Source organism: Lipotes vexillifer, unplaced genomic scaffold (genome assembly GCF_000442215.2).
Source record: "Lipotes vexillifer unplaced genomic scaffold, Lipotes_vexillifer_v1.1 scaffold408, whole genome shotgun sequence".
In the NCBI taxonomy this organism is placed as follows: domain Eukaryota; kingdom Metazoa; phylum Chordata; class Mammalia; order Artiodactyla; family Lipotidae; genus Lipotes; species Lipotes vexillifer.
This window is the reverse complement of record NW_006787469.1, coordinates 1261759-1287356: the sequence shown is the minus strand read 5'-3', so window position 1 is coordinate 1287356 and position 25598 is coordinate 1261759. Positions and strand designations below refer to the sequence as shown.

The 25598-nt window shown below is 36.6% G+C and overlaps 1 protein-coding gene across 1 annotated transcript in view; it reads left to right on the top strand.

The window, feature by feature from the left end:
• MGA (MAX dimerization protein MGA) overlaps positions 1 to 25598 on the top strand; it is an 88735-nt gene that overhangs the window by 19462 nt on the left and 43675 nt on the right. Inside the window, exons 2-8 of the mRNA XM_007460202.1 lie at positions 9612 to 10560; positions 11634 to 11712; positions 11831 to 11926; positions 19342 to 19473; positions 19688 to 19792; positions 21188 to 21852; positions 23002 to 23350. Of these exons, the coding sequence (XP_007460264.1) occupies positions 9612 to 10560; positions 11634 to 11712; positions 11831 to 11926; positions 19342 to 19473; positions 19688 to 19792; positions 21188 to 21852; positions 23002 to 23350 (2375 nt within the window). The remainder of the gene's footprint in view (positions 1 to 9611; positions 10561 to 11633; positions 11713 to 11830; positions 11927 to 19341; positions 19474 to 19687; positions 19793 to 21187; positions 21853 to 23001; positions 23351 to 25598) is intronic.

Below are 25598 nucleotides of genomic sequence, written 5' to 3'. Positions count from 1 at the left end.
TATATATATATATATATATATATATATATATATATATATATATGGGTGGGTCTATTTTTGGACTATTTTTGTTCCGTTTTTTTGTCTATTCTTTTGCCAATACCATGCAGCCATTTATTTATTTATTTATTTATTTATTTATTTATTTATTTATTTAATTTATTGCTGCCTTGGGTCTTCGTTGCTGTGAGTGGGCTTTCTCTAGTTGTGGCGAGCGGGGGCTATTCTTCCTTGCGGTGCGTGGGCTTTTCATTACAGTGGCTTCTCTTGTTGCAGAGCACGGGCTCTAGGCACACAGGCTCAGTAGTTGTAGCTTGTGGGCTCTAGAGCTCAGGCTCAGTATTTGTGGCCCATGGGCTTATGTGCTCCGCAGCATGTGGGATCTTCCTGGACCAGGGCTTAAACCCGTGTTCCCTGCATTGGTAGGTGGATTCTTAACCACTGTGCCACCAGGGAAGCCTACCATACAGTCTTGATGACACTATAATCTTTGGTAGTGTAAGCTTCTAACTTCCCATAGTACATAGAAATACAGTTGATTTTTGTACCTTGATCTTGTATTTGACGACCTTGCTTATTTAATTCACTTATTAGTTTGTAGTGTTTAGGATTTTCTACATACACAGTTATGGTGTCTGTGAACAAAGTTAGTTTTACTTCTCCCTTTACAGTCTTTATTATTATTCTCTCTCTTTCTTACCTTACTGCACTGTTTGGACTTGCAGTTCTGTGTTGAAACTAAATTTTGAGAATGGTCATTCATGTCTCCTGACCTTAGAGAAAATCGTTCAGTATTTCTTAATGAGTATTATGCTGTTGGCTTTAGGTCACACTGAGAACTTTCCTTCCAGTCCTAAATTTCTAAGTGTGGTTAAGAATGAGTATTTAATTGTATCAAATGTTGTTTTTGTATCCACTGAGATGTTTTTCTCCCTTTATTTTGTTAATGTGGTTAGTTAATTTGATTTTTTTCTTTCTTTTTTTTTTTTTTTACCGTGAGTGGGGGCTATGTGGGAGTGAGAGTGGTAACAGTTTTGCATTCCTGGGAAATACTACTTCGTTGTCATAACATTTTTAATATTGCATTCAGTTTACTGATACTTCGTTGAGTTTTTTTACATCTGAATTCATGAAGGATATTTTTATTTCTGATACTTTGGTTCCAGGGTTTTGCTTTCTTCATAAAACAAATTGTAAAGTGTTGGATTATCCTGTATATTCTGAGTTTGTGCAAGGTAGGTTTTTTTTTCATTATGTCTTTGCTAGACTTGAGGGAAGCCATGTAGTTTTCTTTGCTGGCAGGTTTCAAATCATAAATTCAGTTTCTCTGTTGTTCTCTATTTCATTAAATTTTTTCCTCTTAGCATTGTTTCCTTCTTTTTGCTTGCTTTTTCTTTCTTTTAGTTCTCATTTTTATTGAGATGTAATTGATATACAGCTCTGTATAAGTTCGTTACACGACATAATGACTTGACAGACATGTACTGTGAAATAATTGCCACAATAAATTTAGTTAACATTTATCTTTTCATATAGATAATCCCATTTTTTTTCCTTTTCATGAGAACTTTTAGGAATTACTACCTTAGCAACTTTCAGATATACCATGCTGTAGTGTTAGCTAGAGTCATCATCTTGTGTATCCCCAGCACTTATTTATCTTATAACTGAAAGTTTGTACCTTTTGATCCCCTTCATTCACTTCCCCTGCCCTTCATCCCCTGTCTCCCTGACACTGGTAACTACTGATCTGATTTCCTTTCATGATTTTCTTTTTTTGAATTTTATTTTATTTTTTTATATAGCAGGTTCTTAATAATTATCTGTTTTATACATATTAGTGTGTATATGTCAATCCCAGTCTCCCAATTCATCCCCCCTCCCCTGCTTTTCCCCGTTGGTGTCCATACGTTTGTTCTCTGCATCCGTATCTCTATTTCTGCCTTGCAAACTAGTTCATCTGAAACATTTTTCTAGATTCCACATATATGCATTAATATACAATATTTGTTTTTCTCTTCCTGACTTACTTTACTCTGTATGATAGTCTTTAGGTCCATCCATGTCTCTACAAATGACCCACGTTCATTCCGTTTTATGGCTGACTAATATTCAATTGTATATATGTACCACATTTTCTTTATCCATTTGTCTGTCAGTGGACATTTAGGTTGCTTCTGTGACCTGGTTATTGTAAATAGTGCTGCAGTGAACATTGGGGTGCATGTGTCTTTTTGAATTATGCTTTTCTCTGGGTATATGCCCAGTAGTGGGATTGCTGGGTCATATGGTAATTCTGTTTTTAGTTTTTTAAGGAACCTCCATACTGTTCTCCATAGTGGCTGTATCAATTTAGATTCCCACCAACAGTGCAAGAGGGGTCCTTTTCTCCACACCCTCTCCAGCATTTGTTGTTTGTAGATTTTCTGATGATGCCCATTCTGACTGGTGTGAGGTGATAGCTCATTATAGTCTTGATTTGCATTTCTCTAATGATTAGTGACGTTGAGCATCCTTTCATGTGTTTGTTGGCAATCTGTATATCTTCTCTGGAGAAATGTCTGTTTAGGTCTTCTGCCCATTTTTGGATTGGGTTGTTTGTTTTTTTGATACTGAGCTGCATGAGCTGCTTTTGTATATTTTGGAGATTAATCCTTTGTCAGTTGCTTTGTTTGCAAATATTTTCTCCCATTCTGAGATTGTCTTTTCATTTTGTTTATGGTTTCCTTTGCTGTGCAAAAGCTTTTAAGTTTCATTAGGTCCCATTTGTTTATTTTTGTTTTTATTACCCTTTTTCTAGGAGGTGGGTCAAAAAGGATCTTGCTGTAATTTATGTCATAGAGGGTTCTGCCTATGTTTTCCTCTAAGAGTTTTATAGTGTCTGGCTTTACATTTAGGTCTTTAATCCATTTTGAGTTTATTATTGTGTATGGTGTTAAGGAGTGTTCTAATTTCATTCTTTTACATGTAGCTGTCCAGTTTTCCCAGCACCACTTATTGAAGAGACTGTCTTTTCTCCATTGTATATCTTTGCCTCTTTGTCATAGATTAGTTGACCATAGGTGTGTGGGTTTATCTCTGGGCTTTCTATCTTGTTCCATTGATCTATGTTTCTGTTTTTGTGCCAGTACCATATTGTCTTGATTACTGTAGCTTTGTAGTATAGTGTGAAGACAGGAAGTCTGATTCCTCCAGCTGTTTTTTACCCTCGGGATTGTTTTGGCACTTGCTTTTGTTTTAATTTGCCTGTTTCAGTTCAGGGGTTGGCAGATTAAGACCTGTGGACCATACCTAGCCTGCCTTTTTTGTTGTTGTTATGGCCTGCAGACTAAGTATGATTTTTATATTTTTAAGTGTTTGGTGGGGGGGAAACAAATAAAAGAAAAGTAATATTTTTTCATATGTGAAAATTATATAAAATTCAAATTTCATTGTCCATTTGTTAGAACACAGCTATGCTCACTTGTTTATGTATTGTCTTGTGACTTCTTTTATGTTACAGTGGTAGAGTTGAGTAAAGATTGTTCAGACTTTAAAGCCTAAAATTTTTGCTACTTAGCCCTTTACAAAAAGTTTATCAATCCCTAAGATAATTTATTTTAGACCTTTTATTTCAAGCTATAAAATCCCACTTAGCACTGTTTTAGGTGCATTCTACAAATTGTGATATATTGTGTTGAAATTGTTATTAATTTGTGGTTTCGTTCTATTTTTGTCAGAGAACATGTGACTTAAAACCTTTGAAATAGAAATACATCATGACTGTGCTGTATTGTCTAGCATATGGTCTGTTTTGATTAATACTTCAAGTATACTTATGCAATTGTTGGTTGTAGTATGCTATAAAATATTATCAGGTAAGTTTAATTCATTGTTCAATTCTTCTGTCTCCTTACTGATTTTTTTGGGGGGGGGCGGTTATCAGTTACTGAGAAAGGTGTTTTAAAATCTCCCTCTATAGTTGTGGATTTTTCTGTCTTTCTTTTTAGTACTATAAATTTTTGCTTCACATATTTTCAAGCTATATAATAAGATACATATACATTTAGGATTGTTATGTCCTTTTGGTGAACTGAGCTCATAAAATTTTTATAATGACCCTCATTATCTCTGATGGTACTTAAAGTCTACTTTTAGTCATATTATTAAGCCACATTGGCATTCATCTGATTTTCTCTTTGCATGGTTTTATCTTTTTCCCTCCTTTTATTTTCAGTCTGTCTGTGTCTTTAGATTGAAACTGTGGTTCTTTTAAATAGCTTATAGTTGGGACCTTTTTCTTTGTCCACCCTAGACTTTTAATTGGACTGTTTTGCTCACGTGCATTTAATATTATTACTGATGTGGCTGTGCTTAAAGTATTTCATCTTGGTATTTTCTGTTTCTGTCATCTGTTCTTTCATTATCCTTCCCTGTTTTCATTTGGATTACGTTTTCTTTTTTTTTAATTATTTTATTTATTTATTTTTGGCTGCGTTGGGTCTTTGTTGCTGTACATGGGCTTTCTCTAGTTGCGGTAAGCGGGGGCTACTCTTTGTTGTAGTGCGTGGGCTTCTCATTGCATTGGCTTCTCTTGTTGCGGAGCACGGACTCTAGGTGTGTGGGCTTCAGTATTTGTGGCGCGTGGGTCTAGTTGCTCCACGGCATGTGGGATCTTCCTGGACCAGGGATCGAACATGTGTCCCCTGTGTTGGCAGGCGGATTCTTAACTACTGCACCACCCGGGAAGTCCTAGATTACATTTTTAAAATTTCATCCTTGTGGCCTATTGGTTTTTTAGCTGTGCCTCTGTAAATTTTTCTTTTAAAGTGTTTGTACTAGTCTGCTCAGGTCAACATAGCAAAGTATCATAGACTGGGTGACTTAATAAAAATTTATTTTCTCACGTTTCTGGAGGCTGGAAAGTCCAAGTAATGTTTTTGGTAGGGTTCAGTTTTGTTGGGAGGTCTTACCCTGGGTTGTAGAACCCTGGGTTGTAGACAGCTGCCTTCTAGCTGTGTCCTCACATAGAGAAGAGAGAGACTGCCCACCTTTATGACCTCATTTAACCTTAATTACTTCTTCAAGACCCTATCTCCGTGTACAGTCACAAGGGTGTTAGGGCTTCAGTGTATGAATTTGGGAGGGGACACAATTCATTCTTTAGCAGTGGCTTTAGAGATAATTATGTGCACTTTTAATTTATCAAGTAGAATTAAATTAATATTATAGCAGTTCATGACCAGCTAATGTCCTTGTTGTTCATGTCCTTAGATATGTTATAAAACCCCCCCAGATGTTTTTATTTTATTTGCTTTAATCTGTCAGTAGTCATTTAAATAAACGTAAGAAAAAGCCTTTTATATTTACTCATGTTTATTTTTCATGGGTCTTCTCATTCATTCCTGGGTCCATTTTCTTTTCTTTTTTTTTTTAAACTTAGCTTGCCCTTTAAAAAATTTTTTATTTATTTATTTATTTAATTTATTTATTTTTGGCTGTGTCGGGTCTTAGTTGTGGCATGTGGGATCATCGTTGAGGCCTGTGGGATCTTTTGTTGTGCTGCACGGGCTCTTCGTTGTGGCGCACGGGCTTCTCTCTAGTTGTGGTGTGTGGGTTTTCTCTCTTCTAGTTGTGGCATGTGGGTTCTCTAGTTGAGGTGTGTGAGCTTAGTAGTTGTGGCACGCGGGCTTAGTTGCCCCAAGGCATGTGGGATATTCGTTCCCAGACCAGGGATTAAACCTGCATCTCCTGCGTTAGAAGACAGATTCTTTACCACTGGACTACTAGGGAAGTCCCCTGGATCCATTTTCATACTAGTTCATTTCCTATTAGTCTGAAGAACTTCCTTTAGTATTTTTTTAGAACTTTAAAAAAATGAGATGCAATTATAATTCACCCTTGAAAAGTGTTCAGTTTAGTGATTTTTAATATATTCACCAAATAGTATAGTCATGACCACAGTCATTTTAAGGACGTTTCAGCACTCCAGAAAGAAACCCTGTGTCCTCTACTAGTCACTCCCCATTTTCCTCCAGCCAGTATTCAACCCCACCCACCGATACGCAACCACCAGTCTCACTTTTGTCTCTGGATTTGCCTTTTTTGGGCATTAAATGGGATCATACAGTATGTGGTCTTTTGTGCTTTACTTAGCATAATGTTTTCAAGGTTCATGTTGTAGCATGTATCTGTACATAATTCCTTTTATTACTGAATAATATTCTGTTGTTTAGATATACTACATTTTATTTATCCATTTATTACTTGGTAAACGTTAAGGTTGTTTCTGCTTTTTGACTATTAGAAATAATGTTGCTATGAACGTTTGTGTGCAAGTGTTTGTATTGAATAAGTTGTGGGTGTTCATAAGCTCATTCTTTCCCCACTGAATTTATTGTCTTGGCACCCTTGAATTGAATTCAATTGAAAATCAATTGAGGGACTTCCCTGGTGGTCCATTGGTTAAGACTCCTTGCTCCCAATGCAGGGCGCACAGGTTTGATCCCTGGTCAGGGAACTAGGATCCCAAATGCTGCATGGCACTGCCTAAAAAAAAAAAAAAAGAAAAGAAAAAAAATCAATTGATATAAAAGTGGGCAGGTATTACTGAACCTTGAATTCTGTTCAGTTGATTGGTATGTTTAGCTTTATTCTGATTACTGTAGCTTTGTAGTAAGTTTTGAAATTGGGAAGTATGAGTCCCCATTTGTTTCTATTTTTCAAGATACTTTGAGTTATTTTAGGGTCCCTTGCATTTCTATATGAATTGTACGATCAGCTTGTCAGTTTTTACAAAAACCCCAGGTGGGGCATTGATAGGGATTGTGTTGACTCTGCAGATCACTTTTGGGGAGTATTGCTGTCTCACCTATATTAAGTCTTCTAGTATGAAACTGTGGAATATTTACCCTTTTTTTTTTCTTTTTTTTTTTTAGGTTGGCTTTAATTTTTTTCCAACAGTTGTATAATTTTCTGTGTAAAAGCCTTACAATTTTTTGGTTCAGTTTGTTGTTGTTTTTTTTTACATCTTTATTTGAGTTTAATTGCTTTTACAATGGTGTGTTAGTTTCTGCTTTATAACAAAGTGAATCAGTTATACATATACATATGTTCCCATATTTCTTCCCTCTTGCGTCTCCCTCCCTCCCACCCTCCCTATCCCACCCCTCCAGGTGGTCCCAAAGCACCGAGCTGATCTCCCTGTGCTATGCGGCTGCTTCCCACTAGCTATCTACCGTATGTTAAGTGTTTTATTCTTGTTGATGCTGTTGTAAATAGAGTTGTCTTCTGAATTTCATTTTTGACATTTGTTCCTAGTGTGCAGAATTACAGTTATTTTGCTGTGTGTTGATCTTGGATCCTGCAATCTTGCCAAACTCATTTATTCCAATAGTTTATTTAGTGGATTTCTTAGGATTTTCAGTTCTGTATCCACAGAGTTTAGTATCTCTGGGGAGTTCTGGAACCAGTCTCCCTCAGAACTGGGGGCCAACTGTATACAAGATCATGTAATCTACAAATGGAGATTTTTTAAACTTCTTTTCAATCTGGTTGTCTTTTGTTTCTTTTTATTGCCTGATCACCTTGGCAGATCCTCTAGTATAATTACTGTAAGTAAAAGTGGTGAGAACTAATATCCTTGTCTTGTTTCAGTCTAAGGAAGTAGTATTTTTTATGAAGTATGAATTCTTTCAGATGTCTGAAAATGTCTTTAGCTTTGAAGGCTTCTTTTGGTAGATTTAGAACATTATGTTGACTCTTTAAATGCTTTATGATGGGTGTCATTCATTGTCTTCGGTTTTACAGTGTTTCCAATGAGTAGTTAGTCTGTTCTCATAGTTTTTCCTGTAGTCTCATGTGTCTTTTTTTCTTCCTTGCTTATAAGGTTTTTCTCTGGATCCTTTTTTCAGCTGTCTGGTCTTTATGTACCTAGGTATGATTTTCTTCTCGGTGTTTGCTGAGTTTCTTGGATCTGTGGATTAAAATATTTCATTTTTGGAATATTTTTGTTCAGTTTCTCTTCAAATGTTTCTCCTTTCTTTCTCCTGCCGTTTTGGAGGTGCAACTGCTAGTATGTTAAATCATCTGATGTGTGCCATAGGTCTCTGACACTTCTTTTGCTTTTCCTTTTTCTCTATCCTTCAGTCTAGATGATTTGTAAATTTCAGCTCACCTCAGTTTTAAGGGTAGGATTGAACTCCTTTCAGACAGGGCCTTGGGATCTAAGTGCTGTGAGAATGTAAGTTTCTGATTCAGGCCAAGTTTCTGCATCACTAGAAATTCTGCAAAAGTCCCCTGGAGGATAATTGGTGGGAGCAAGGACTTGTCTTCTCTTTGAGGTCCTCCAGATCTAGTCTGCCCATACTCAGGCATTAATAGTTTGGTTTCTCTGTGTTTCCGCAAAGATTCTTTGCCTATAACAGCTTTTTTCTCTCTTCACTTGTGCTTCAAGCAATGTAAATGCCACTGAGGGTTGAAAGCAATAGCAATCTGTGGTCACTTGGAGAAGGCTGGTCCCTCTCTGGAATTCAGTTCATTTAAACTTACTTGTACCCAGAGGTCTTCAGTGGCTTTAAAGAAAGAATAGGATTTTAAGTTTATCTAGTGTTTTGTCATTGTTATGGCAGAAGTTATGGTCTTTGTGAACTTCTGTATTCTAACTGGAAGTGGAAGTCCTCCACTGAAGAATTTTTGAGTAAGGTCAAGATCTTAAGTCAGTTTTGCAAGGAACAAGTAGCTACAGATCGATTTAATGGTTACTTTTGCATATTTGGGGTAAATGAAAGTTTTACAGATAAAGTGACTTTAACTGGGTTAGTATTTCTAACCTGTCCTCAAGATACATTGGTATATAGTTTATGTGCTTTCAGTGATGAATTGGGAGAAATGAGAAACTAAAAAGTTTGTTTTGTTTTTTGATGAATTATAAACACTTAAGTCGAGACAGGTTATATGTCCTTGCCTTCATCCACCCTATCCTTTTATTTTGGAAGAACTAGTGGTGGATTCTTTACATTGAAAGTGGGTTTTGCAATTTTAAATTTGAAAAATCACCTGGCACCAACATTGGGACTACAATGAAAAACTACTGGCTTGTACATTTTAAAATGGTTAAAATGTTATGTTTTATGTTACATGAATTTTATCTCAATTAAAAAAATCAGTGAACTGTTTGGAAGGCCCTTCCTGATGTTTATTTTAATTTTTAATTGTAATGGGCATTTGTTCGTTTTTATTTGCAGTTGTTGATTAGTGTGTACCTTACTAGAGTCTGATTTTGGATCAGTGCAAGCTGACTTTCAAAATTGAGTTCATTTGAAGAATACCATTAGCAGAAAACATGTTATAACATATCTTGCTTTTTGATTTAGTGATGAGAGTTACTTGTTAAAACTTTACCCTTTAGTTTATATATTTTTCAAGAGAAATTGACAGAATATGTAAAAGTGTGATGTTGATAAACTGTTTTTGCGAACCTTGTTATACAGTGTTTTTTTTTTTATGAATGGCTCTTGAAATCTGATGTGATTTTACTTGGTTTCCAACAGTCTTTTTTTTTTCTTTCCCCTCCTGAGTGTTATTTATGGATAGTTCTGTCCTTTTTAACTCTCCCTCCCCTGTCTCTCCAGTCTTATTGGCAACAATTTTGAAGATGGCTCCCATGTAACATCACCATTAAACCCAAATGAAAACTTCAATGTTGTCATTAAAGAAGAGCCTCTGGACGATTATGAATATGAACTTGGTGAGTGCCCAGAAGGGGTCACTGTGAAACAGGAAGAGACAGATGAGGAAACAGATGTGTACTCAAACAGTGATGATGATCCTATACTAGAGAAACAGTTGAAGAGGCACAATAAAGCTGATAAACTAGAAGCTGACCATCCTTCTTCTAAATGGCTACTACCAAATAGCCCATCAGGTGTTGCTAAAGCTAAAATGTTCAAATTAGACGCTGGAAAGATGCCAGTAGTCTATCTGGAGCCCTGTGCTGTCACCAAAAGCACAGTGAAGATTTCTGAGCTCCCTGATAACATGCTTTCCACATCTCGGAAGGATAGAACTTCTGCGTTGACAGAGTTAGACTATTTGCCTACGTACATTGAAAATTCTAATGAGACTGGCTTCTGCTTAGGCAAGGAATCAGAAAATGGTCTTAGAAGACATTCACCAGATCTCAGAGTGGTACAAAAATATCCCTCACTTAAAGATCCTCAGTGGAAATATCCTGATATATCTGACAGCATTAACACAGAAAAAATACCTGATGGTTCAAAGAGTTCAGTTGGGGACTCATTTTTAGGAAAAGAAGACTTGGGCAGAAAGAAAACTATGCTTAAGATTTCAATGGCCTCCAAGACTGTGAATGCTAATCAGAATGCCCCTCCAAATGTCCCTGGAAAAAGAGGAAGGCCACGAAAACTGAAACTCTCTAAGGCAGGGCGGCCACCTAAAAACACAGGAAAATCTTTAACTTCTACAAAGAACACTCCTACGGGCCCTGGGAGTACCTTTCCAGATGTGAAACCTGATCTGGAAGACGTAGATGGTGTTCTCTTTGTTTCCTTTGAATCGAAGGTAAGATTGTCATTTTCAGCATTCTTTCCAAGGTCAAATAATCGTCATTGAATTGTATACTGGCTGATAACTAACTTAGAATATAGTTACTGTGAATGCATCCATTATGCGAGGTTGTGTGCACCGGGAGGGGAGTATCTCCAAAATATTGGGTTAACAGGCATCACTTAAGGTATTTTGTTTGAATGGACTTAAAAAATTATGTCTGTTTTTTTATTACGATTTTTGTTTTTGTTTTTTTTGTGTGTGTGTGGCCTCTCCCGTTTCGGAGCACAGGCTCCGGACGCGCAGGCTGGGTGGCCATGGCTCACGGGCCCAGCCGCTCCGCGGCATGTGGGATCTTCCCAGACCGGGGCACGAACCCGCGTCCTCTGCATTGGCAGGCAGACTCTCAACCATTGCGCCACCAGGGAAGCCCTTGATTACGATTTTTGCATTGTGTTTAGTTGGAATTTTGAAAATCCTTGGCTCTTAGTGGAGTTTTCATTATTATATTATGACTTTGAAAAGGCATAAATACATGAAAAGTTTACTTAACTCTTTTGGGATACTCCATCCACTGATTTTCATCAGCAATAGCAGAATACCGTTGGAGAACAAAAAATTAAGTCTTATTAATTATGCTGTCACAATGATAGTTTCCCTGTTTATTTTACTCCAGCTCTTCAACTAGACTATTTTTCTTTTAGATTGTTGTAGAAGCCTAATCTTTCTAAATTAGCTACACAGAGGTTGAATTCTCTCTGCCTGTTCTTTTCCTTCCTCCTTGTTAATTGCTGAGTAAGCTGTCTTTACACAGGCTCTAAGAAATCAGTATACAAGATACGATAAATTGGATAAATATACAAGTTATGATAAATACAGTTTTAAGTCAGTTAGCTGTGTATATTATCTTTAATTTTTTTGCCACCCCATTATTAAAGTGAAAAGTATCAAAATGAAAAAACATTTAGAAAATAGCAAAAAGTATCAAAATGAAAAAAAATCTTCCTAGTTCACTTTTAAACCTTTAGAAGTGATATGAACTACTTTTTTTCTTTCCTTTTCTTTTTTTTTTCTTTTTTTTAATATAGGAAGCTCTAGATATTCATGCAGTTGACGGAACAACAGAAGAATCCTCTAGTCTTCAGGCATCAGCCACAAATGACCCAGGTATTATATAATAGTAAAAAAGAGGAAGATACTGGGAGTTTGGCTCTAGAAGTGAAAGATGCAATGTGTATTCTTCTGTAGTATATAGTAGCTTATTTTATCATTGCTTTCTGAATAGGTTGCAGAGCAAGAATTTCCCAGTTGGAAAAGGAATTAATAGAAGATTTGAAGGCCTTGCGGCACAAGCAGGTCATACATCCTGGTCTTCAGGAAGGTATAATTCTCTAAAAAATATACAAGCCAATTTTTAATTTTGTTCTGTTCTCTCCTTCCCCTGTCTTTTCTGCCCTCTTCCCTTTGCTCCTTTCCCTCTTTTTTCTGTTTTTCCTCCTTTCCCCCATCCTTGATTTGATTTCTTTCAGCCCCTCTCTCAGCTTGCATTTTTCTCTGTCCATGATTCTTTCCCTTAACTTAAAAACACATCTAGGTCTTTTTTATCCTAAGAGAAACCTTTCAAACTCTGAAGATACTGTCTTATCGTTGTGAAGCTAATATATTATGCATTAAAAAACGTATCATGATAAGAAAGTGGTGTTTTTTCTTTTCTTTCTTATAACCCCGTTTTATTTACTTTAAATTTTGGTTGCTTTTGTTTCTGTGGGGTTTTTGAAGGTTTTTTGTTTTGCTTTTGGAGGGGAAGAGCCTACTTTTTCTGGTATACTTAGTAATATATTTAACTGTGTAAAGAGAAGAATACTTATCTGTCTCATTGTGTGGCTGTAAAAATTTTATATATTCCGTATTTTGCTGGGGATTTAATTTAAAATTTTCATGATTACCTATTTTGTTGCCATAGTTTATCTTGGCCTTGATCATATCATTTAATCCTTTTTTTTAAAATGGCAAAATTTAGTATCCTTATTGCCATCATAGTTAACTACTGACTTCCCAATTTGCACTGTAAATGAATGACTGTAAGCCATGCCCCAATTTTTATTTTCCTTATACCTTTGATTTTAGGTGTGCTTCTTGGAGTAGTTATTGAGTTTTTGACTGTTAGTCAATTTTCCTGAGAGTCTAAGCATTGTATGCCAACAGACAAAACATTGATTTATAAAACAACCATTCAGTTTCTAAATTAAATGGTAATACTTGAACTTTTGCTTTAATGAGGGACTGTGTGACAGTGTGATCTTAAAGTATGCAAATTTCAATCCAAGTGATAAAGACTGGGTACTGTGGATTGTAATGGAAAATCACAGTCACATCATAGTAGTCTTGCTGGTAATAATGTTTGCTGTCATTTATCGTAAGCTTTCACTTCTGCTATTTTATTTAAATAATATTCTCTTTTCTCTATCAGTTAAGTTGTCCTTTCTCCCCCCACTTCTCCTTTTTTCCCTTAGGTACTCTGATAATATATAAATATTTTAACATTTGTGTTGCATTCTTTCAACCTAATCCCCCATTTATTTTATAGTCTTAGTTCTAGAGTTAAATATATTCAGTGCTCCCTGCTGGTCTTTTTGCTCTGGTTTGTTTGCTTACTTTTTCCTGTTTGGGTAAGGTTTGAGTTTTTTCCTTCCCTTATAGACATTTTAGTCAAATCTGTAATTTTTTCTTTTTGTGTATTGGGTGTTCAAAGTCAAATGCTTATGGAAACTAAGCAGGTAACATAAAGTGAAATTAGCCTGAATTTGGGGATGGTGTTGGACTCTGGTGGGCTGGAGCATAGGTTCCTGTTCTAAAGGGGCAGTCACATCAGTGGATTGTCAAATGGGAATGTAGGCTCAGTATTTTCAGAAATTCCTATTCTGTAAAAGGTAAAGTCAGTATTTTTATGTAACGTGTTTCAGTTTTAAGTGGTGTCAGCTGATACAGTTTTTCGGGCAAAAAAGTGTGTGAGGCATCAGTTTTCACCTGCCATACAGATTATGCATTTGGTGTTCAAGTTTGTATTAATCCTCACATTGTTAAAGTTAATTCAACTACATTCTTTTTTGTTTTGCATGGGCCTCTCACCGTCGTGGCCTCTCACGCTGTGGAGCACAAGCTCCAGATGCACAGGCTCAGCAGCCGTGGCCCACGGGCCCAGGCGCTCCGCGGCATGTGGGATCTTCCCGGACCGGGGCATGACCCGCGTCCGCACAAGCTCCAGATGCACAGGCTCAGCAGCCGTGGCCCACGGGCCCAGGCGCTCCGCGGCATGTGGGATCTTCCCGGACCGGGGCATGAACCCGCGTCCCCTGCATTGGAAGGCGGATTCCCAACCACTGCGCCACCAGGGAAACCCCAACTACATTCTTATATAGTTTTACTTTTTTAAACAGTTAAATCTGTAATCCATGTGTCACTGTTCATAATATATGATGTAGAGTTCTAGTTTGGATTTTTTTCTTTATTTTACTTTGGCAGATGTCTCCCCCATCCCCCAACCTTTGCTTCTTAAGACTTAAAATATTAAAAGAATTAAGTTAGTTTGGCTAAATATTTGTAGTAACTGATGGTTACTACATCAGTTGATGGTGCCAACTCCAAGTATCTGAAGATAATGAAAATATTCTTCCAGGTCCCTTTCTAAAAACTGATGCTTAAAGTAATTTATTAAATTTCAATTCAGTAATGTCGTATTTCTTTGCTTTTCCATCAACTGTAGAGTTTCATTATTCTTTATAAAATAAGCACCTACAAATCCAAAACATTTTTGAGATGAAAAAAGCTTGAAAAACTTGAAAAGCTTTTTCAGCTTGCTTTGAAATTGTGGAAGAAATGTTGATTAAGCTTGAGAAAATGTTCTTATTGTTGTTGTTGATAGTGTTGTTGCTAAAATAAAATAAGATTCTTAATTTTGTTTTCCACAGTATATTTTTTCTCCTATACTTTGCTACATCAAAATTCGTTTCTTTTCTAAGTCCATCAACCTGAAATTATCATGTTTTTGATCTTTAAAGGTATTTTTGTAAAAGCTTTTCTGTTTCATTGCTACCAACTCAATTCTATGTTAATTGTTAAGTGAATTTTTTGCTTTAGATAAGTTTTAGATTTATAGAAAAATTGGGACCATAGTACAGAGAGTTCCCATATACTCAGCATACAGTTTCTCCTGTTATTAACATCTAACATTAGGGCAGTACATTTGTTACAATTAGTGAACTAATATTGATATATTATTATTAACTAAAGTCCTTAGTTTATTCAAATTTCCTTAGTTAATTTTTTTTGTTCCAGGATCTCATCTAGGAAATCACATTACATTTAGTAGTTATGTCTCCTTAGGATCTTGTTGGCTGGGACAGTTTCTCAAGACTGTTTTGTTTTTAATTACCTTGACAATTTTGAGGAGTACTGGTCAGGTATTTTGTAGAATGTCCCTCAGTTGGGATTTGTTTGATGTTTTTCTCATGGTTAGACTGGGATTATATGTTTATAGGAGGAAGACAACAGAGGTAAAGTGCCATTCTCACCTCACCTTATCAAGGGTACATATTATCAACATGATTTGTCACCAACTTTTTATGTTGCACTCTTTGGAAGTCACTGTGTAGCCCACACTTAATGAGTGGGAAGTTATGCTCCACTTTCTTGAGGATGGAGTATCTGCATAAATTACTTGGCATTCTTCTGCAACCAGAGATTTCTCTTTTCTCCCTCATTTTTATCCAATCATTTATTTATATCAGTGTGGACTCCTGTCAGTTTTAATGTTAAATTCCTTTATGATAATATTCCCAGAGCACTCTGCCTCTTTAGTTACTTAAAAAATACTCTGTACTGTTAAATCAATGGTTAGCTGGAGTTTTTCTTATATAAATGTCTACTTTTCTCTTCATTGTTGGCTAGTTGTATAGGTGTTCATTCCTCTGAGTGTATTTTTGTGGATACCTCCTATTTAAGCGGGTTTAGCTAGAGGCAGGCATTTTTGGCTACAGTTTATTGTCTTAGGTGACTCTGCTCTGAACCTAGAGGGTTATCTGTTTTCGTTTCTATTTTTATGGGTCATTTTTTTAATGGTGTGATAATATTTCTTTAAGAAGTTGCTCCTAATATGGTGAGAAGGCAAAAGTATTCAGGAGTATGATTTAGTTTAAACTATCATGTGGAAAGGGTTTTATGCTTTTTAGGGGATGTACTAAGAATTACTTAACTATCTTATTTTTGCAAAATAAAGTTATTATCATTCATATGAAACCGACTGAGTCTGAGTCTCAAATATCTATTACTCAAGGAAGGATTTTCTTGAAGGGCAAACATTTCAAGATGTGCACGTAAGCTAAATTGGGAATTACTTTGAGCAGTGTGCATGTGCCATTGACCTCTCAACTTTCAGGGCTTTAAAAAAATTGTAAGTATATTTAAAATAAATTTGGTCTTTTTGTTGATGTTTTTTGGTTTTTTTCCCCGGTACGCGGGACTCTCACCGGGACTCTCACTGTTGTGGCCTCTCCCGTTGCGGAGCACAGGCTCCGGACGCACAGGCTCAGTGGCCATGGCTCACGGGCCCAGCCGCTCCGCGGCATGTGGGATCCTCCCGGACCGGGGCACGAAACTGTGTCCCCTGCATCGGCAGGCGGACTCTCAACCACTGCGCCACCAGGGAAGCCCTTGTTGATGTTTTTAGGTTCACTTGGTATCACTTTTGGGGGGAAGGTGGCAGTTCAAAGTATAAGTAAATGCAGACAAGAAGATATGTAGGGGAAACAGTCTCTAAATTTGATTGTCTACCTATTTGGCTGTATGGGTACATTTTTAACGACTTAATTCCTTTCTTCTTTCTCTGTAGGCAGCTGTTCTGGCAGTTTTTGTCTATAATAATAATAGAGTACTTTTCTCTTTTCAAGGCACTACAGTATCTCAGTTTATCCTTTGTTTAGGATTCTGTTTCACTTGCATTTCTGCAATATTTTGCTTTCTGGTTTCACTCTGCTCTCCCTCTCTGCCTTTCCTAGTTAATTCCTACTTATTCTAATTTAAGAATTACACTCTCTGTAAAGTTATACCAGATTGCCTTGGGTTTTTCAAGTATCATTTGTTTTACCTCTTACAGTATTTTATCCTATTATAATTACTAATGAATCAGTTGGGAAAACATAACACAAAAGCTCCTTGAGGTCTGGGAAATGTCTTTTATCTCTATCATCATCTATATTACAGAGCATTTCAAAGAGAAGGCACGGTTACTTCTTAAAACATGAAACTCAGTGTGGTGGATTGATGATATTATTTTTTGGATTGGTATTATTTCACTGATGAGGAAGCAGAAGCTAAGAGAAGTTTAGCCCAAAGACAAGATTAGAAACCACTTGTTATGACTCATATTATTTTCTCCCCAGGTGATTGAAACATGAGGAAATAATATTTTATTGATGTTAATTTTAATCACATGTGATTAAAATAAACATGATAAAATGATATTTATTTTAAAGAACTAGAATTACAAACTAATTTATGTGGAGGATATACAAATTAGCCTTAAGAACTTGTGGCTTGTAACCTGCCTAGTGTCTTCATCTTTTAGGAAACCAGTACTATGTAAGCTTTTTATTGGAAACCTGTACCTATGACTTTTAGTAGTTATTACTACGGTAGTTGATGCTTTGAATTCCTTTTGGTTTCAGTTTTGTTAAAATTTAAGTTAAATACTTTCTTGCTCAATAATATGAAGCCAGTAATTCACAAACAAGGAAATCCAAATGAGAAGATTGTCACTGGTAACAGAAAAAATGCAAATTTAAGAACAATAGGATATAGATTTATACCAGTAAGATTGGGACAGTTTTAAAAGTCCAGTGATATAAAATGTTGGAGAGGATGTGGATCAACAAGAACTCTTACACTATTGAAGGGAGTATAAATGGAGAGTAATTTGGCAATCTAGTGAACAGCTTCTCAACTAGAGCGGTGTTGCATGTGGTTATCCATGATTGTGTGACAAGTATGCTCTTGAGACACTGATCTCCTCAGAATGGCCAGGCAAGACCAAAGGAAATTAATAACCGTAGAACTGGTTGCCTCCAGCCATAAGCAGCCTCATGTTTATCCCAGTTTGTTATGTAATCATTGTTTTCTTATATGCCATTACATAAGAAGGATTCAGAATAACTAGGTGTGTCAGTTAGAATTCTTAATCTCAAACATGAGAATGCACTCTATAGGTGAAATAGAATACGAATTTATTAAAGAATATCAGATGACTTACAGAGAGCCAGAGAAAAGGAAAAATGCCCAAATTACATTCCTCAAGAGCTCGTACCAGCAATCTCACAACATTGGGCAATTACAACCATTTTCAATATGGACACTGAACACAGTATACTACAGCTAGGATGTTGGTTACTCTTACCTCTAAAAGTTCTTGGCCAAACACTGTCACTCTCATTAACACAATTCTGCACAGTATTCCTTTCCTCATGGTGCTCTCTTCTAAATTGAAGCCTTTTATGGCTGCATCTGTGTTTTAACACCTCTTCCTTGAAGAGGTGGGGGTTATAATGTGGAAAAGTAATAGCTATAGGAAAGGTTCTCAGAATATTTTGGGCAGCCACATATATGTCAAACACAGTATCCAGTAAATTGAAGATCAGCATATCCCATTACATAGCAATTCCACTCTTGGGTAAATGCCATAAGGAAAAGCTAAATGCACTAGAGAAGCTTTCATACATGTTCATGTGTGTGATGTACATTCTTGTACAAGATGTACAGTTATACTGCAGCATTGTTTGTAATAGTTTAAAATAGGAAACAATTCTCATTAAGAGGAGAATGGTTAATAAATTGGAGTAATTCATAATCTGGAATAGTGTACAACAGTGAAAATAAATCATGCAGAGATAAATGTGTCAACATAGACAAATCTTAGATGTAAAATGTTAACCAAAAAAAAAAAAGATATGTAAAATAAATGTTTTCCCAAAAGATTGCCTCTTAACCTACAAATAAGCCATAGTATTTATAGGCTCCATTAAACATAAATATCAGTAATAATAACTAAAGAATTAGTAGCCTTAATTAGGCCAGAAGCACAGACTACGGCAAGTTTGTATTAGAGGTCCTAGGAAATCTCTCGGCTACAAAGCGTTAAAGTACAAAAGATCTGAATTCTGCTATGTTTATGTATTAGTTATCTATTGTTGCTTAACAAATTACCACAAACTTAGTACCTTAAAACAACACATTTACTGTCTCAAAGTTCTATGGGTCAGGTGTTTGGGCATGGCTTAACTGGGTCCTCTTCTTAGGGTCTCACAAGGCTGCAATCAAGATGTCAGACCTGGTTCCTCATCAAAGGCTTGACTGGGGAGGGATCTGCTTCCAGTTTCCCTCAGATTGTTGGCAGAATTTATATCCTTGTAGCTGTAGCAGGATGGGTGATATACTTACTCTTATATTATCACATACACATAATCATGTATGTACATCCTGCCCCTTTTGCTACATTCCATCAGTTAGAAGCAAATCACAGGCCTCATGCACACTCAAGAAGGGAAGGGGAGGAATATGCAAATATGTAATACCCAGGAGGTGAGGATCATGAGGCCACCTTAAAATCTGTCACTTTCAATTTTTATTTCATCATTTCTGTTCTCCACTTTTTCTTGATCTCTATTATCCCCCTACCTCACCCCACCCCACCCCCCAACCAAAGATTAAAAAAAAAACAAAATGATTTGTGGTCCTTTTTTCTTATAGTTGGCTTAAAATTGAATTCAGTGGATCCAGCAATGAGTATTGATCTTAAATACTTGGGAGTACAGCTGCCTTTGGCTCCAGCCACTAGCTTTCCTTTCTGGAACCTTACAGGAACCAACCCTGCCTCACCTGGTGAGTGCGTAGCGTTTGTAAAGTCAAACAAATTTGTGATAAAAATAAAATGCTACCATTGTTACAGACATATAGGGTACTCTAATGTAGATCTTTTATCTAGTGATGTCTTAATGATGATTTATACATTTTAGATGAAATTTTAGTAGCTAATTAGATATTAAATATTGGCTTGCTAGAATTTTGATCATCTTTTTTACTTTTTCTTTTATAGATGCTGGATTTCCCTTTGTTTCTAGGACAGGGAAGACTAATGACTTCACCAAGATCAAGGGATGGAGGGGAAAGTTTCATAGTGCTTCTGCATCTAGGAATGAGGGTAATCAGCTTTTTAAAAATTTATAAATGCATTCTGAAACATGTGGCCATAGACTTTTGTTAAAAGTAAGCCTTGGTTATTTTTCTATATCTCCTTTCCATGCTTTAAAATATACTGAAAATAATTGTCTTGGCTGTTTTTGTTCATTTTCTGTGTCCCATAGTCCCCATCCTGGGGTTCAGTCACTAACCATAGCAGGCTTAAATAATCCTTGCAGCCTTTTCAAAGTGCACTTCCTTTTGGTTCCTACAGTTATAAAAAGCATAATTCTCAAGCATTATTTCAGAACTGTGTACTTCAGAGCTGTATGGTGATTCCCAAGAGCATTGTAGTACTTCAAAGTAAACTTCTAAATCTAATCTAAAATTTAAATTTTGACTGTATGCTTATTGGTCTCCTTTCTTAGTGCTTTTCCTTTCCCATTACACTTGTTTGCAGTTACACTCTAGACAGATAAATTTACCATTTGTCCAATATAGTTTTTCTCATCTTTGAATCTTCGTAGTGTTATAATAGTGTAATGCTTGTCTTTCTACTAAACTTGCTTTTTCTTGTTCCATAAAAACTAAATTTTATACTCCTCTTTTGGTGCCCTTATCCTCTTCCCTTGTGTTTTGTGTCAGAATCCAGGTATTCCAATCCCTTAAGTAACCTCTTGGTGTTCTGTTGAGGTCAAATTTAAGTATATTTTTTGCGTTTGTTTTTACTTATGTCTCATCTCTATACTAAGGTCATAAGAGGTTGTCGACTCTTAGTGTTAATTATTACTATTGTTAGCACTTTGCAAAATTAATGTTAAATATATGTAATAAGATAATTTTAGATAATGGACTTTAATATAATTAGTATATGACATTCAGTGTCTTTAATTGGCTTTATATTTTATATTTTTCCTTACTTCCGAGGAGGGATAGTTTGGAAGATTTAGTAGCTTATAAATTAATGCTCCTGGCCTTTTTAAAAAAAATTAATTAATTAATTAATTAAATTTTGGCTACATTGGGTCTTCGTTGCTGTGCGTGGGCTTTCTGTAGTTGCAGGGAGCGGGGGCTGCTCTTCGTTCTGATGCGCGGGCTTCTCACTGTGGTGGCTTCTCTTGTTGCAGAGCATGGGGTCTAGGCGTGCGGGCTTCAGTAGCTGTGGCACGTGGGCTCAGTAGTTGTGGCTCGCGGGCTCTAGAGCACAGGCTCAGTGGTTGTGGCGCATGCGCTTAGTTGTTCCGTGATGTGGGATCTTCCCGGAACAGGGATCAAACCCATGTCCCCTGCATTGGCAGGCGGATTCTTAACCACTGCGCCACCAGGGAAGCCCCTGCTCCTGGCCTTTTTAAGTATATTTTTCTATATATATAAAGATCTGTCCTGGATTTAAGTATCTGTGTCTCTTTATTTCTAGGTGGAAATTCAGAAGGTTCATTGAAAAACCGTTCTGCTTTCTGCAGTGATAAGCTGGATGAGTACTTGGAAAATGAAGGCAAGCTGATGGAAACAAGCATGGGTTTCTCTTCTAATGCTCCCACATCTCCTGTGGTATACCAGCTTCCCACCAAGAGTACCAGCTATGTTCGAACACTTGATAGTGTACTGAAGAAGCAATCTACCATTTCCCCTTCTACCTCTTACTCTTTGAAGCCTCATTCTGTACCTTCTGTCTCTCGAAAGGCAAAGTCTCAAAACAAACAGGCACCTTTCAGTGGCCGAACTAAATCATCTTATAAATCCATTTTACCATACCCTGTTTCACCAAAGCAGAAACATAGTCATACTATTCCAGGAGATAAGGTTACCAAGAATTCTTCAACCACCATCTCAGAAAATCGGGTGAATAACTTGGTTGTGCCAACTTTAGATGAAAATACATTTCCAAAGCAGATTAGTTTGCGGCAGGCACACCAACAGCAGCAGCAGCAGCAACAACAGGGAACTCGCCCTCCAGGATTGTCTAAATCTCAAGTGAAGCTAATGGATCTGGAAGACTGTGCACTTTGGGAAGGAAAACCAAGGACCTATATCACTGAAGAGCGAGCAGATGTATCCTTAACAACTCTGCTTACGGCTCAAGTAAGTATCTGTTGTTTTCCAGAAGCATATTAGTCTCGCCTAGAGAGAATTAGGTAGTCAGGAGAAATAGGAATGGGGCTTTTTGGCAGGAGGATGGGGCTTTTAGTTACCTGAGTGACAACTAAGGAAATGTCTTCCACGTTTCTTCTTCTTTATCAACTAGACACCATTTGTAGATTCCTCCTGCCAGCAGAGGGAGACTGTACAATTGTGCTTTTAATTGTCCCTCTCCTGTGTAAAGGCAGCTGGCCATTCTGAACTTTCCTAATTTCATTCTCCAGCATGTGGTCAAGTACATTTACTGATCTTGTTAAAACAGCTTTAAAAACTCTGCTTAGATGGTATTAAATCCCAGAAAAATCCCCCAAATTATAAACCTACAGAGAAAAAGTTTTTGTCTTTCATAAAATTTTATATTAAGAAATTTTCGTTAATTGTTGATTCACCTGTGTTAGCAGCCTCAGTGCATGTGAAATGATACAGCAGCATGTGGGTAATTTTTTTGTCATGAAATTTCTGTACTTTCCATTTTTTAAATTCTGTGACTAAATTCTAGAGCTGAAGATCATCAGATGTTGGGACAAAATACAGATTGTGTCCTTTATAATCAATCATTCCTAAAGACTTTTATGCATGTATTACAATGTTCTCTTTTTATTAATTATCATAGAGCAGGGGTCAGTAAATTATTTATGTAAAGGGGCAGATAGTAAATATTTTAGGCTTTGCAGGCCATACAGTCTCTGTTGCAGTTACTCAGCTCTGTTACTGTAATGCCATAGATGTTATGTAAATCAGTGAACCTGGCTGTGTTCCAATGAAACTTTAGTTAGGATTTGGCCCATGGGCCTTAAGTTTGTCAACCCTTGCTATAGAATATTATGCATGATTTCTATTGAGAATACGTTCATCCTTGTTGATATTTTGGCTCATAATGAATTAAAATATTTACTCTCTTTCTTGTCTGTGCTATGCATTAGAATGGGAGACTGCTTAGAGTTGTTTATATTCATGATTTGTCCTTTGAATCTGCACTAATCTTGTACTGTTAGTACTGAGTGCTCAGAGTTGGAAAAGGCAGACCAGTATATGACTGTAAGTTGTTAGGGGATGATTTAGTAGATTTATAATATTCTACTTTAACTTTAGGCATCTCTCAAAACTAAACCCATCCACACGATCATAAGGAAACGAGCCCCTCCATGCAACAATGACTTCTGTCGATTGGGTTGTGTATGTTCAAGTCTAGCTTTGGAGAAGCGCCAGCCTGCTCACTGCCGCCGACCAGACTGCATGTTTGGCTGCACTTGTTTGAAAAGAAAAGTTGTACTTGTTAAAGGGGGATCCAAAACTAAGCATTTCCAGAGGAAGACTGCTCATCGTGATCCAGTATTTTACGATAATTTGGGCGAGGAGCAAAGAGAAGAAGGAGAAGAGGGAGTCAGGGAGGAGGAAGAACAATTGAAAGAGAAAAAGAAGAGAAAGAAGCTAGAATACAGTGAGTATTGATTGAGAGTTAAAATAGTATGGTTTTTTTTAAAGAAAAGTATGGTTATTTCAGAACTTACCTGGTGGCTCAGTGGTTAAGACTCTGCTCCCAAGGCAGGGGACACGGGTTCAATCTCTGGTTGAGGAACTAAGATCCCTCACGCCACACGGTGTGGCCGAAAAAAAAAAAGAGAAAAGAGGAAAAGTATGGTTATTTGAAAACGTATTTCAAATATTACTTACTTTAATCCTAATCAGTGATCTCATAAGAATTTATTATTATCCTTAAAATGCTCTTTCTATATGGCACGTGCGACATACACAAAACTGTGCACGCATGCCTTTTTTTAAATTGAAATTTTCTCTTGAAGATAGCTTTTTTGTGCTAAATTTGAATCATTATTTGGATTTTCAGAATGCCTTTGAGGCTTCATCTTTTTTTCCGTGTCTTGCCCCCACTCCCTCACTTCACGTCCCCATGTTCTTTGAATATACAGATGATCATGGTAATCCATCATTTTCTTTTTTTCCCCCAAGCTGAATTTAGGTATAATTGACAAATTGCACATACTTAAAGTGTACAACATTATGGCTTGGCATATGTATACTTTGTGAAATAATTACCACAATCAAGTCAGCCAGCACACGTCATTTTATTTTCTAAAGGAAGAAGTTTACAGAAAGACCTTCTGGTCATGGTTTGAGCCACTCATCAGTTGGTTGGAGATTTGGGGACAGAATAAGGGCATAACTGAGCTGAGCATTACGTGCTCTTTTGAAAAGCTTATTTTTCCTTTTTGGTATAATGTTATGTAGATTCAAGTTACATATTTCATTTTTGACTTTTTTTCCTTCCTATTATATGTTTTTATTTTGTTTAAATAGACTGACTATAATTTTACCGTGTAATTGAAGAGTTCCTTGCTTCTTAGTTTATTAGAGGATTAATATTCCATTTTTGGCAGTTTATATTTACATTTGTTAATTGCTTGCCATGTACTTACTTCAGTTAGATTCGATAATTAATATTTTTACGTATATTCTTCCAAGATTTTTTATTAATCCACTTGTGTGCATATGTATATATTTTTATAGAAATGGAACTACTGTGTATGTGGTAACTTATAGAAATTTCATATCATAAAGTCACGTTCTGCTTTCCATATTAACAAGTGCAGCTCTATATTACAGTTTTAGTTTTAATACCTTCATATTATTACAGTCCTTTTGGCTGGACATTTAACCTTTATGGGTTTTCAAACAGTACGGTGATGAACATCCATGTTCAGTATAGGCTATTAAAAGTGGAATTGCTGTGACAATGAGTGCTTTTTAAACATTTATAAATGTTGCTAGAATTATACCAACTACACAGTTACCAGTAGTTGGATAGTGCCACTTCTATATTCTTTTTTTTTTTTTTTTTTTTTTTTTTTTAATTTCTGGCTGTGTTGGGTCATCTTTGCTACGCGCGGCTGTCTTCTAGTTGTAGTGAGCGGGGGCTACTCTTTGTTGCAGTGCGTGGGTTTCTCATTGCGGCAGCTTCTCTTGTTGCGGAGCACGGGCTCTAGAGCATGTGGGTTTTAGTAGATGTGCCTGGGCTCAGTAATTGTGGCTCGTGGGCTCTAGAGTGCAGGTTCAGTAGTTGTGGTGTACGGGCTTAGTTGCTCCGTGGCATGTGGGATCTTCCCAGACCAGGGCTCAAACCCGTGTCCCCTGCATTGGCAGGCAGATTCTTAACCACTGTGCCACCAGGGAAGCCCACTTGTATATTCTTAACATTGGATATTCAAACTAATAGGCAGAAATTGATGTCTTGTCTTAAATTTATATTTCTTCAGTGATAGGTTTATTGACCATTTGTCATAAACTTTGTTCTATAAATTGCTTTTTAAAATTCTTTGCTAACTTTTATTGGAGTGGCTTTGTTTTTTTCCTCATATATTTCCAAGAGTTTTATTTTTTTCCAGGTTGTAATTTATATTTTAATTTTGTTCAAAGGTCTTCCCACCTCCCCTGACAAAGGAAAATCAGAGATGGTTAAATCTGGCGGTCTCTTCTTTTTAAGGTTTTGGTTCTTTAGAAAGTCTTTCTCTATCCTCAACATTTAAAAATATTTAGATTAATAAATGGGCTTAAAAAATTAAATTGTTAATATATCTGGAATTTATTTGATGTGAGATTTGTCATAGGGCTTCGTTTTCCCCCCAAATGGCTAGCTAGTTGTACCATCACTTGTTGAGAATAAATACTTTCCC